The sequence below is a fragment of the Zalophus californianus genome, chromosome 12, assembly GCF_009762305.2.
Source record: "Zalophus californianus isolate mZalCal1 chromosome 12, mZalCal1.pri.v2, whole genome shotgun sequence".
In the NCBI taxonomy this organism is placed as follows: Eukaryota; Metazoa; Chordata; class Mammalia; order Carnivora; family Otariidae; genus Zalophus; species Zalophus californianus.
This window is the reverse complement of record NC_045606.1, coordinates 43257471-43271528: the sequence shown is the minus strand read 5'-3', so window position 1 is coordinate 43271528 and position 14058 is coordinate 43257471. Positions and strand designations below refer to the sequence as shown.

Here is a 14058-nt window from a genome sequence, read left to right as displayed (position 1 = left end):
AAGACCCCACTCGTCCCATTTCTCAACGCGAGTCCTCCCGAGAAAGTGCCTGTCTAGTCAATCAAAGTGTTCTAGTTTCGACGCAAAAATTTACCGGTCAGAAGCATATATAGGACAGGAATGAGAATGTTTCGCTTGGGACTGGAACGCTAAGGGTCTGGCCAGGTTAGAGCGGACGCATAATGCGCTGGATCAAGGCAGGCACTGTTAAGGACAGCCGCATCCGGGCCCTTCTGCTGCAGACTGCCCTCCGAGCCAGGGGTCCTTTAGGTAGGAGGTTCTGGGTGACTTTGGACGTCCGTTCATCCTCGGTGTAGGGATTACTTAGTGCCGGCCCTTCGACGTTTGTTTTTTTTCTTCTGGACAGGAGGCCTCTGCAGCAACCATGTTACGCCAGATCATCGGTCAGGCCAAGAAGCATCCGAGCGTAAGTTCGTGAACCCTTTAGCAGTGTCTTCACTTGTCCATCCTGTGTCCTGCTGCGGCTTCCTCAACTCCCTGGGGGCTTCCTCCTTCACCTTGGGGTGGACCCTGCTCACTTACTTTGTCATCCTAGTTACCCCAGGCCCTTGAGCTCTGACCACGCCAGGCATTGAGGGGCTTAGGCTGGCAGGTGGAAGGTGAGGGATACCTTCGAGGAAAATAAACTGGTGAATGTTGGAATATTATGGTGGTTGCACCCTCTCGTATGTTGGTCCGACCCAGGGGTAGTTGTGCACCGTGTGGGTTGGAGACCAGCAGGTCAGGTTTCCTATTTGTTGTGCCATCTCAAAGATCTAGTGCTCACTGCATTGCACCACCGGGCAATTACAAAGGTCTGTAATCTTGAGGATTCCAAGACGTCTTCACGTCTTGAGATTTGGGGGGAGTTCGGTAGCGCAGAGGGGACTCGCGGTTAAGTTCTTTTGTATCTTAATTTTTTCCCAAGCACATCAATTTGTTGTCCTAAAACTCAGTTACGCAGTTTTTGTATTAAACTCATTAAGCATTGGTAGCAATATGTTTTCAGAGATTGATGCATGTAACCAGTGTTTGTAATGGGCGTGCTTTTGTTTTTGCTCATTCGAACTCTTTTTCACAGAATTTGTGTTAATCAAAAGACTTATAAGACAGACCAAGAAGTTTTACAAGCCTCAAGATAAAGGAGGCTGGGAAATTTAATGAGAATAATGTATAAATATTAGGGGAAGACGATTTGATATATTTTCCTGGGAATTTAAAAATTTGAATATACGTTTTTCTACATTAAACCAGATTCATCTTCACATCTTTTCAGAAATTCCATTTCTTTTGAACACAGTTATAAGAGATCTTACCTCAATGTAAGGTCTATCTTTATCCAATTTTAAAACAAGACCGAAAAATAGCGGTTTGAGACTTCAGAATTAGTGTGTAGGAACTACTGTAGCCTTTCTTCTTTTCAGTAGCTAGGTATTTGAAGCTGGCTGTTAATTCTTGTCTGTTTTGTGTTTGTTTGATTTTAGTTGATCCCCCTCTTCATGTTTATTGGGGCAGGAGGTACTGGAGCAGCGCTGTATGTCTTGCGCCTGGCATTGTTCAATCCAGATGTCAGGTAAGTACTTAAAAATATTTATAACTTTGGTGGTCTAAAGCTGGTTTAGGAGCCACAGTCTTCAGGGAGGCAACATCAAGTAGTAGAAAGAGCCTAAGTTTTGTAGTCGTATATAGAAAGTTCAGATCCTAGTTCTGTTGTCATCTACTTGGTTCATAAAATTGTCTAAATTTCTCTGAGTCTCATTTTTCTCCTGGGTAGAGTAGAACTGCTAATATCTATTTGGAATCTTGTGAGAATTGAGATAAGTATTTTTATAAAATACTTAATCAGGGTTGCTCATACATGTAAATGTTTTTTCCTGCTTTTCCTCAATAAGGAATGGTTTTTTTTTAAGATTGTATTTGTCAGAGAGCGGGCACAAGCAGGGGGGGTGGCAGGCAGAGGGAGAAGCAGGCTCCCTGCTGAGCAAGGACCCTGATGCTGGACTTGATCCCAAGACCCTGGGGTCACGACCTAACCCGAAGGCAGACTCTTAACTGACTGAGCCACCCAGGTGTCCCAGGAATGCTTCTTTTTGAAGTTAGAGAACAACAGGGAACAAAAAGAGATTTATTGTTATTCTGTATACTTTTCTATATATCACTTTTTCAGTAAAAGCCAAGTTTAAAGTTTCCGGTGACAGGGATGGGGACAGAAACACTGCCCCAGAGGCCCTGTGTTCTACCCTTTTTTCTTTTTAAATTTAAATTCAGTTAGTCAACATATCATCATTATCATATCATCAAACCATCATTAGTTTTTGGTGCAGTGTTCAATGATTCATTAGTTGCGTATAACACCCACTGCTCATGACATCACATGTGCTCCTTAATGCCTATCACCCTGTTACCCCATCCCCCCACCCACCTCCCTTCAGCAACCCTCAGTTTGTTTCCCAGAGTCAAGAGTCTCTCATGGTTTGTCTCCTTCTGTGATTTCTTCCCATTCAGTTTTCCCTCCCTTCCCTTAACGATCTTCTGTGCTATTTCTTATATTCCACATATGAGTGAAACAATATGGTAATTATCTTTCTCTGATTGACTTATTTCACTTAACGTAATACCTTCCAGTTCCATCCATGTTGATATAAATGGTAGGTATCCATCCTTTCCATGGCTGAGTAATACTCCGTTATATTTATGAACCACATCTTCTTTATCCATTCATCTGTTGAGGACACCTCAGCTCCTTCCGCAGTTCGGCTGTTGTGGACATTGCTACTATGAACATTGGGGTGCAGGTGCCCCTTTTTTTCATTACATCTGTATCTTTGGGGTAAATACCCAGTAGTGCTCTACCCTTTTTTTCTAACTGATCACATGGAATTGCTAATTATAGAGCCTATGTCTGCTTCAACTCTAATGAAAACAACACCATACTTATTCTAATAGAAAATGAGATCTATTCAAAATACTGGCTTCTTAGGAAGTACAAAAATATTTTAAATAGTTTTTTTTATTATAACAATTATAATGTTTGTTCCTTTTAGTTGGGATAGGAAGAATAACCCAGAACCCTGGAACAAACTGGGTCCCAATGATCAATACAAGGTAAGCTACAAAATTGTTTCAGAATTGCTAGAAAGTATATTTTAATACTCATGTAGTAGGTTTTTGTTTTTTTTTTTAAATTGGATATACATGTAAAATTCCATTACGATGAACTTTGGAGGAATTGCTAGATTGTTCTATGAAATTAAAATGGCATATTTCTCTAGCAAATATTTTTTTCTAAGGATTTTATTCACAGACTTTAGACTCTGGATGTGAAATTAAGATAATGTTTTCATGATTTGACTAATAAAAGGAGACGTAATAGCTATCATATACCATTTTCTTAGATCTTGAATAGTGCAGTGGTTTTCAGACTTCAGTGTACATAGGCCTCACCTGACAGGTGGTTAAAACACATATTGTTCAGCTCCATCTCCAGAGATTCTAATTTAGTTGGTCTGTTGTGGAGACTTAAGAATTTGTATTTCTAACAAGGTTTCAGGTGATGCCGATGCTGCTGGTCCATGGACCACACTTTGAGTAGTACTATTTCACTGGATGGTTTGGTTGGCTCTTCTTTCTTGTTGGTATGGTTGAAATATTTCAGGTGAGGGTAATTAGGAAGAAATGAAAGTCACTTGAAACTTAAATTTTACAATGAACCTTCTAACGAAACTTTTTAACATCTTACCTGAAAAGTGGTTTGTGGGACTACGCTTTCACAGAATGAGTTTATGGACTGAGACCATTTATCTATTTTATTTTATTAAAAAAAAATTTTTTTTTAAGATTTTATTTATTTGAGAGAGAATGAGATAGAGCATGAGAGGGGGGAGGGTCAGAGGGAGAAGCAGACTCCCTGTCGAGCAGGGAGCATGATGTGGGACTCGATCCTGGGACTCCAGGATCATGACCTGAGCCGAAGGCAGTTGCTTAACCAACTGAGCCACCCAGGCGCCCCTATTTATTTTACTGAGATACAGTTGGCACATAAAATTATGTTAAGTATAAAGTATACAAGGTGTTGGTTTGATAAATTTATGTATTGCAGTATGATTACTATATTAGCATTACCTGACACTGTGTCACATAATTAACTATTTTTTTGTGTGTTGAGAATAATTAAGACCTAGTGTCTTAGTAGCTTTGAAATTTATTATACAATATCGTTGACTGTAATTCCTGTGTCATGTATTATATCTCCAGGATTTATTTATTTACTAGTTGCAACATCTCCCTAATTCCCCCACCCCCCAGCCCCTGGTAACCACCATTCTACTACTTTTACAAGTTCAGCTTTTTTAGATTTTGCATAAAAGGGATATCATACAGTATTTGTCTTTCTCCATGTGATGTATCTTACTTAGCATAATGCTCTTAAAGCCCATCCATGTTCTTGTAAATCTGAGACCATTTGTTAATTCCCTATACAGAACCTTCCTTATGTGTAAAAATTTTGCATACAAAGAATCTCTGGAAATGCTAAAACCAGGGCACCTTTATTAGGGTATAATTCACATTTGCATACAATTTACCTATTTAAAGTGTATGACTCACCATGTGCACTTCCAGTGTACTGAGGTGCTTCATCAAAAGAGAGAAATAGCAGTTTGCTTAAGCATTCTCAAGAAGCGGTGCTCTGACCAATGAACGTCCAGGACCCTTAGCAGATCTACATCAGATGGAGATGGCTGCTATCATTGATGAGAGCAACTTTTAAGATAATTATTGCCTTTTGCCGATCCCAAGCTTTCCACTCAATTGTCTGATCATAATTGGGCTCCCAAATCTCTTAAATGGATCTCCCTGCAAGAAACAGATAAAAATGTGCTGGCAAAGCTGAAATGAGCCACTTAACCTATGTATTACATTTTAACTTGAAAAAATGGTAAAGGGGCATCCTGATTTATTTTTCCTCTCTTAAAAGATTGTTTAAGTACATTCTAAAGAAAATGATTCCACATCCAGTAAATTTTAAAAAAGAAAAGGGAAAAAAACAGGCCTTGATCCTTCCACCAAATTGTGTATTGGAGTCTCTGGGTAGGTGTAGTTCAAAAAGCTCCCTAGGTGATTCTGATAATGAATGCAATTACCAATACCCTGGCACTATGATAACACATGCCAGTATGAGGACATGTGAAGTGGAAATGGAATGTTGCTGAAACAAAAATCTAATTTGTGTGGCATGAATGGGATGACTAGCTATGACACTGATTTAGAGATTGGAAAGATGAATCATATTTGATACAAAACATTTGATAAAGTATCTATCACCTGCTATAACTTGGAAGGTAGACCATGTGCCTAAAGAGCTTGTTACAGGAAAAGATCTTGGAAAACAGGATGTTAGTGGACTATTATTGGCTGTATTTGCCAACAGATGAACTTGTAGAAGAATTGGGCGATTTGTAAGCAGAAATAAAAGGGAACCAAGTCCAGAAACTTGTGAGCCTGGAGTGAATGAAGCATGCTACTGCTTCTAAACCTAAACAGTGAGGTAGACTAGATTATTTTTATCATTCACTACCCGTCACCTAAGATACTTGGTTTTTTTATTTTTGACCACATCACTTATTCTGGAAAAATCCTAAGTAAGGGGAAATGATATCTGCCATTTCTGAACCAGTGTGTGCTTCCTCCATTGTTCTATTTCATCTGTCCTGAGACCAAAATGGACAGTTAAGGGTTATTCATTCAACCCAGAATTGCAATGAAGAGAACATGGAGCAGTCAGCTTACAAATGGCATATAATGTGAGTGAAAAACAAACCTTTGTTGTTGTAAACCACTAAATTTTGGGGATTGTTGCCACTTTGCAAATCTAGCCAAAGTTGAGACAAACGAGAGGACTAAAATAGGATTTAAGCATTAAAGGCCCAGGAATACTCTCAACTGAATAAAATGTCCATAAGCCACGATCAGAATATGTGTGCCTTCCCAACTGTTGTTCCAGAGACCTTCCAGGTAGCCACTATTAAATTGAGAAAAAGAATGGGGACATGGAAGCTGAAAAGTAAAACAGATTTGAAAATTACTTCGTTACTTCAACAGAGAATTTTGATGCTGGCACATGGAACCGAATAGAAGCAAATACATCAGAAGCCTGCTTAGTTTTGACAAAATTGGCAAAGATACTATGGCCTTTCCACTCTGCTTGAGTGTAAGGGCTTGATCCTGCTTCTCATTCAGTGTTTGGCGAATCTTGTAACTTGATCTTCAGTTGCCTCTTTTATAAAGTAAGAATGAATAAGGCTGTGATAATTAAGATAAACATAAAGCATTATGCCCACAGTGTCTGGAATCCATTAGAAGAACCTAATCAGTGTTTACTTTCTTAATATGTAGCCTGTAGTTCTTTTATAAATATTCCCTCTAATTTTGTTGACATGTTAAGGTAGCACAAATTAGTTTCTTTTACAAAAATCTCGTTGTTTAGGTTCAGTTGCTTCATAAGAACAATGTCAGAACAAAGATTACTGCTCTTTGGCTTATTTGTACTTCTCTGTCTATGCAACTTTGTGTGTAACTCAAGGATAAGCTTTACAACCTGGGAATTTTTCTTTTTTTAAAACTTAAGTAAAATAAGAATTTTGAATTCTTCAGTTAGAGATAAAGAAGTTAGGGTATGTTTGGAAAATTAAAATGATTTGAAAAAATAATAGGTTTATGAGCTTCTTAAAAACCTTGAAGAAAATGTTGATGATGATTCTGCAGGTTTAGTTCTTTTGGAGTTAAAATAATGTAGTCTTCAAGTAATTATATTACAACCTCTTCAGTATTCTTTCGCACAGGATTCTGTAAACCCAAGATTATAGCCTTAGGCTTAATGTATAAATCCTAATGTTTTCTCAGTAGAAACTCTGGAGATGTTTCAAATACAAATCATTAAAAAAAAAAACGTTGAGAGAGGCGGTTTTTTTCTAAAGCAATTATAGATTTCTAAAATTAATTTTAATAGGAAATTTTTAGAAATTACAGGTTTCCAAACATGCATTATGATTTAAATACAGTATTATTTAGAAGCAAAAATACGGTATTATTTGAAAAACTTTTGTACCGCAAGTGGTCAGATGTCACTTTGATATTAATGCAATTTGATTTAGAAAATTGAGGGAACGTACTAACACTGTTCTGCTGAGGTAGATTGAATATTTTTACCTTACCAAAATCATTATTAAAGGACTGGAATTTTAGTGTCTTCTTTGGATGACTTTTATATTGTTAAATATCCGTAATAAAAAATTCATGTCTGTAATTGTTACTATAGAAAGCTGAATAAAAATAATTTTAAAACTTCTGTATCATCTCTGTGTGTTTGATAGATTATCTAAAATATCTTTTTTCTTTTCCAAGTTCTACTCAGTGAATGTAGATTACAGCAAACTGAAGAAAGAAGGTCCAGACTTCTAAATGAAATGTTTCACTATAAAGCTGCTTAGGATGAAGGTCTTCCAGAAGCCATCCGCACAATTTTCCACTTATCCAGGAAATATTTCCCCTCTAAATGCACGAAATCATGTTGGTGTATTGTGTTGGGGTTTACACTGAATAATAAATACCTGAAACTTGGTATGTGTCACTATTTAATGCTGAAAATCTGCTCTGAACTTTAGGGTATAGGAAATAAACTTAGAATTTAAGGAATTTCCTGAATTTCCATCTATTTGTATAATTTGAAAATAAGACTTTGAGCTCAAAACACTTTTCATTTTTTGTATAGGACTTGGTAACTTCACTAGAGTATACTTAACAGCTGGAACTGGAAATATGCAAAGATAGATGGGGGAGAGTATTCAGGTGTCTGGCATTGGCAAAGTGGAAACCTTTGGATTTCTGCTACTGACTGATGTTGAAGTGTATTGTCAATGATTTTTATCATGGCATACTCCATGCTGAAGATTTTGAAGGTTATCAGGGATTGTAGTTGGATCTGAGTCCATCTAGTTCATTGAGTTAGCAGCCATTATGCTTTTACTGTGCTGATTTAATCACAACAGACTACTTTGTTTCTTAATGAGGAAAGCAAGCAAAGCTGCATTTAAATACTGATGTCTTGGGTTAGCATTTATGTATGTTTGATAAGTTTCAGTTTTCAGAATTTGCAAATGCTTCCCAGTAGGTACTTGAAAAGGAAACAAAAAGAGCCAAGCAAAAATTACACTGATTTCACTTCTTTCAAGTTTTATTAATTCACCCTGATCAGAATTTACCCTTACTACTCCTCTAAAAATGATTCTGTTAAGGTCATCTGTTACCTATGTCCATGTTTCTAAATTCAAAAGTCATTTAACAGTACTCATTTTGACCTATCACAGTTGACATAACTCTCCTTGGAAACATTTTCATCCTGTAGTCTCTAGAACAACATACTTTGTTTTTCTTTTACATAATTGGCTTTTCTACTCAGTTTCTTGGTGGTGCACTTTTAATCTTTGTGACCTTTTAATATTGGAATACCCCAAAGAAAAAACACTTAGGACCTCTTCATTATCTGCAGTCTTCATCCAGTCTCATTTTTGAAATAGGATGTTGTAGATGTCCTAGGTAATTTTTCAGACCAAATGTTTTTCCGTATGTTTATGTGTGTGTGTATATATACACACACATATACATATACACCTATATATACATACATATACTATATATGGATATATCCATGTTCACTTATCCTCTCCATGTGGATGTCTAAAGGGCATCTTAAATTTAACATGTCCAGTTCTGAATCTGTGAACCTCTCAGACTCCATATCTACAATCTTCACTTGCACTATCTTCAATCATACCAGTTCATAGGAACATCATCCTTACAGTTAAGGCCAGAATCCTTGGAGTCTTCATTAACTTTTTTTTTTTTAAGATTTTATTTGACAGGTAAGACAAGCAGGGGGAGTGGGAGAGGGAGAAGCAGGCTTCCTGCTGAGCAGGGAGCCTGATGTGGGACTCGATCCCAGGACCCTGGGACCATGACCTTGAGCCGAAAGCGGATGCTTAATGACTGAGCCACCCAGGCGTCCCTAACCTTTTTTTAATACCCCAATATATCGGTCATGTTTGCTCTAACCTTCAAAATATACCCAGAATCTCACTGTTTTCAACATACAATTCTCTCCCCTGTCACCATGGTCCTAAGCCATTGTCAGCTAACGTCAATTATTTAACCTCTCAACTAATTTCCCTGTCTATGGTTCTCAACACAGCAACCTAAGTGATCTTTAACGTATGTCAGAATACGACGTTCTTTTGCTCAAAGCCCACTAATATCTTTCCATTTTATTCAAAAGCTAGATATTTCAACTTTCTGACTCTACTTTCTATTATTTTCTACTTTGCTAACACACCTCCACCAAGTGGATTTCCTCGATTTAACACCTCAATGCATATTACCTGCCTCCGGGATTTGATCTCTGGTTTAGAATTATCTTCCCCAAATACTGGCATGGCTTGCTCTCTCCCTTTTTCTAGTCTTTCTCCAGTGTTACCTTTTTCAATGAGGCCTTCCCTGTCCCAAATTTTTCACCCTGCTTCACCATAATCACTTTTTCTTTTCCCATATTTATTACTGTTCTAATATGTAATTAGCTTACTTATTTTGTTTGAAGTATCTCCCCTCACTAAAAGTTAACCTCCATGAGGACAAGTATTTTTTGTCCTTTTGTTGTATCCATAACACCTGCAATGGTACCTAGCACATAGTTGGTGTTCAGTAAATACTTGTTAAATGGATACTTAAATAAAGGGCCAGTTCATTAAGCATCTAGAACAGAGTATCTAGTCTTAAGGCGGTACAGGTGACTCTTAATGGAGGCAGTCAATCAGAACTGGAGATGGTGAAACACCTTTTACAATAGAACTCTTAAGCTGTGCTCCCTCATCACTGGGCCCCCAGTTGATAATTTTTTTTCCCAGTTGATAATTTTTAGTAAGTTTTTTTTAAATTTTCAACTAAAACATTATGTTTGTACTAAAATAGTATCTACTGTTCTGGAGTAAGGTTATTTTCTTTCACAAACTACAATGAAGATGAATCTGAATGAAAAAAAGAAAAGTATAGGCACAAAACCAGATCTCTTTTTTATAAAAAACAAAAAGTCCTTGAGTCCCCAGCACCATAGTCCTTGCAAAACTATCCATTTTCTTTTGTTTCCTTTTTGTTTCCAGTTGTAAAAGCAATGCATGCTCAGCACAGTTAAAATAGATTCACAGAAAGTATGTATCTAAGGCTTGTTTTTTTTTGTGGTGTAGAGGATATGTTAGATACTATTTTGTAACCACTTTTTCAAAAATGCCCAAATATGGCATTCAAGAATGTCATTATTTTAACAAATAACAGTTATTATTAAGCAAAACAGACCATGTATGTTAATGAATATTGAAATGCAATAATGAAAAATATATATTATATATATTATATGTACATTTACTACCCTTTAACATTTCCCATTGTACCAGTTTGTCCCTTTCCTCTGGGGTGGTTGGTGGAATTCATTTTTGGAGGAAATCTCCACTTGGTTATGTAGACCGTAATGAAACCGAGAAGTTATAAGAGGGCATCTTCTAACAGGATGGAACTAATAATAATAGATAACATTAGGGGCGCCTGGGTGGCTCAGTTGGTTAAGCGACTGCCTTCGGCTCAGGTCATGATCCTGGAGTCCCGGGATCGAGTCCCACATCGGGCTCCCTGCTCAGCGGGAAGTCTGCTTCTCCCTCTGACCCTCTTCCCTCTTGTGCTCTCTGTCTCTCATTCTCTCCCTCTCAAATAAATAAATAAAATCTTAAAAAAAAAAAAAAAATAGATAACATTATTCAGCTAGGCACCACACTAAGCTCCATACATGTGTTCATTTATTACTAATTAGAACATTGTATGGCAGACTCTTCTTCCCACCCTTTTTTTGACAAAATAAGGAAACCGAGACATAAAAATACGCCCGAGGTCAAACATGATTAGGAAGTGGTGGAGCCAGGATTTGAATCCAAGGAATTTGACCTAAGAGTTCATTCTCTGAACCCTCTAGACTTGTCTTATAGGGTTGTCTTTAGAATTAGATAAGATAATATATGTAAGAAGTTTAGTCTACTTCCTGGCAGGATAAGCATTACTTAAGTTACAAGCTATTGTAATTATAAACCCTGGAGTTTATTTCTCCCTCTCCTTCCATGAGAAACTTTAATGAGAAACTTCTAAAAGCCATATTATATAAAAATTAAAGAAAATTACTATTTATAAAAGCTTATCCAACTACCAACAATCTGATCAAAAGATCCTCAATTATAAATATCATTGATTTCAACATGTGGACAAAGTGGACCACCTTTTATACTAGAGTTGTAAGACTTAAGAAGTGTGATTTATGTTTCTCAATTAGGTTTGCTAAAGCATTGCCTACCCACATAGCATGACAGAATAATGTTCCACCTTCTCTGGTTTGCCTTATGACTCAGTGAATTAAAATCTTGATATTCAGGTCATTTCTTCTAGGATGAAAATGTTAATGAGTTAATCCATGCCTGATACTGAAAGAATTCTTTGATGTTATATGAAGGACAAATAGCATCTAAAAAAATCTTTTAAGTCTCTTCGCTGCTGTTGTTGTTTTTTTAATCTTAAAAGGCAACAGCTTATGTACTTTATAATAACATTTTCCTGTTTGTTCCTCACCAGCTAATGCTACACAAGATTTTTAGACTCCATATTAATTCATCCTAAGGAAGATATTTTGCAAACTTAATTTGTTTTAAACTGTTCAGAGAGTAATTTATCCTTCCCAGCTATCTAGTGTATTTAAACATCTTAAGGTACAAAGCAACTTTGTTAGAATTCTATAAATTGCTTTAATCCTATAATTCTTATAAGGGTTTTGTCTGATGTTCCCTCATGATTACTTGTAGCAATGGTGTGCTGGTGAATGTTTAACAACCAGCTTTCTGGGAAGAAGAATCTTGATTTGTAGCATTTGCCAATTTCTATTATTGGCAGATTAATGCCCCCCTAAAGTAGTTCACTTCCTAATGCCTGGAAACTGAAAATGTGTTAAGTTACACGGCAAAGGAGAAGTAAGGTTGCAGATGAAATTAATGTTGCTAATCAACTGACCTTAAAATAGGGACATTATCTTGGATTATACTGGGCTCTGTGTAATCAGAAGAGTCCTTCAAAGTGGAGAGGCTGAAGAAGAAAGTTATAAGGAGGTGTGACTGCAAAATAATGATCAAATAAATGTTGCTGGCTTTAAAGATGGAGAAAGGGGCCATGAGCCAAGGAATGTGGGAGATTCCTCTAGAATCTGGAAAATCTATGGGAATGGATTTTCTTCCTAGAGCTTCCAGAAAGAAATTCAGCCCAATGAGGCCTGTAACATAATTGTTTTTTTTTTTTTTTAAGATTTATTTATTTGAGAGAGAGAGAGAGAGTAAGCAAGTGGGGGGAGGGAGAGAAAGAGGGAATCCCCAAGCAGACTCCCTGCTGAGTGCAGAGCCCAAAGCAGGGCTTAATCCCAGGAGCCATGAGATCATGACCTGAGTCAAAACCAAGATTCGGACACTTAACTGACTGAGCCACCCAGGCACCCCATAGACCTGTGACAGACTTCTAACCTACATAACTAAAATATTAAACTTAGGTTGTTTTAAATCACTGAATTCATGGTAGTTTTTTGTAACAGCAATAGAAAACTAATGCACCCACCATGGAAGGGTTCAGGGCACCGTGTTGGTGTGATCGATCACAGGTTGGGAAAAGATGAGAACATTCAGCTCTTAGGAATTGATGTGAACTGGTTCCAGCACACCACTGAGTGGACTCAAATAAAAGTTTTGTTCATTTTTCTCCTAACATTTTATAGTAGAATAATAAACTAGATAAGAAGTGACTAAAGAAAATCTCATACTATCATTAAACTTTTTCCTAGTACTTACCTTTTTTCTTGCTTTTTAGGACCTAAGGCAGCTGGAAGGTAGGAAGTAAGCAATTAGAGAGGGGAAAGGATATGAGACAGGGTCACCACATTGAACAACTCCTGCGAGGGCTTTTTCATTTTGACTGTGGTACAAATGACATCCCATGGAGTTGAACAAAATTAAACCTCCATTTTGAGCAAAATTAAACCTCCAAAATGGTTTTAGATTTTTACACAAATATGAAAACTGCTATTCTTTGATCAAGTGTTTCTTTTAAATTTAAATTCTTTTAAATTAGTGACTAGAAACTAAAGTGTTTTTTTTTTTTATTAAAAATTCAGACTCATGTAGGAAAAAGAGCATGGGGTTTGGAATATATATAATTTGATTTTAGTTCTGTCTACCTAAAAGAACCAAAAAGAAATGCAAGAGGTCAAAACATTGTAACAGAAATGAAGAATGCCTTTGATGGGCTCTATATAGACTGGATATGGCTGAGAAAAAAAATCTCTGAGCAAGGGAATATATCAATAGAATCCTTGAAAACTGAAAAACAAAGTGAACAGAGACTGGAAAAAAATAAAAACAGAATACCCAAGGACTGTGGGACGACTATAAAAGGTGTAACATACATGTAATGGAAATACAAGAAGGAGAAGAAAGAAAGGGATGGAAGGAATATTTGAAACAATAACGACTGAGAATTTGCTAAAATTAATATCAGAAAGCAGACCACAGATCTGACCCAGGAAGCTAAACAAACCCTGGCAGATAAATTAAAAACAAGACAAAACAAACAAAACAAAAAGCTACGCATAGGCATATTATTTCCAAACTATAGAAAATCAACTTTAGGGCACCTGGGTGGCTCAGTTGGTTAAGCGACTGCCTTTGGCTCAGGTCATGATCCTGGAGTCCTGGGATCGAGTCCCGCATCGGGCTCCCTGCTCAGTGGGGAGTCTGCTTCTCCCTCTGACCCTCTTCCTTCTCGTGCTCTGTATCTCTCATTCTCTCTCTCTCAAATAAATAAAATCTTAAAAAAATAAAAATAAAAAAAAAAGAAAATCAACTTTAAATTTAAAAAATCCTGAAAGAAGCCAGAGAAACAAAC

General features: G+C 36.9%; 1 protein-coding gene across 1 annotated transcript; it reads left to right on the top strand.

The window, feature by feature from the left end:
- The first annotated feature begins 262 nt into the window (after window positions 1-262).
- On the top strand, window positions 263-7618 carry NDUFA4 (NDUFA4 mitochondrial complex associated). Its single transcript, XM_027574816.2, has 4 exons — window positions 263-427; window positions 1485-1573; window positions 3045-3105; window positions 7402-7618. The coding sequence occupies exons 1-4, from the start codon at window positions 386-388 to the stop codon at window positions 7456-7458; spliced, it is 249 nt and encodes an 82-aa protein (XP_027430617.1). The 5' UTR covers window positions 263-385; the 3' UTR covers window positions 7459-7618.
- Window positions 7619-14058: the final 6440 nt, after the last annotated feature.

Excerpts from the sequence above, each read along its gene's own strand:
- NDUFA4 (XM_027574816.2), top strand. The coding sequence starts at position 386 with ATGTTACGCCAGATCATCGGTCAGGCCAAGAAGCATCCGAGC. Across the intron at positions 1,574-3,044 it reads TTGTTCAATCCAGATGTCAG|TTGGGATAGGAAGAATAACC; the intron begins GTAAGTACTTAA and ends TGTTCCTTTTAG. Across the intron at positions 3,106-7,401 it reads GTCCCAATGATCAATACAAG|TTCTACTCAGTGAATGTAGA; the intron begins GTAAGCTACAAA and ends TTCTTTTCCAAG.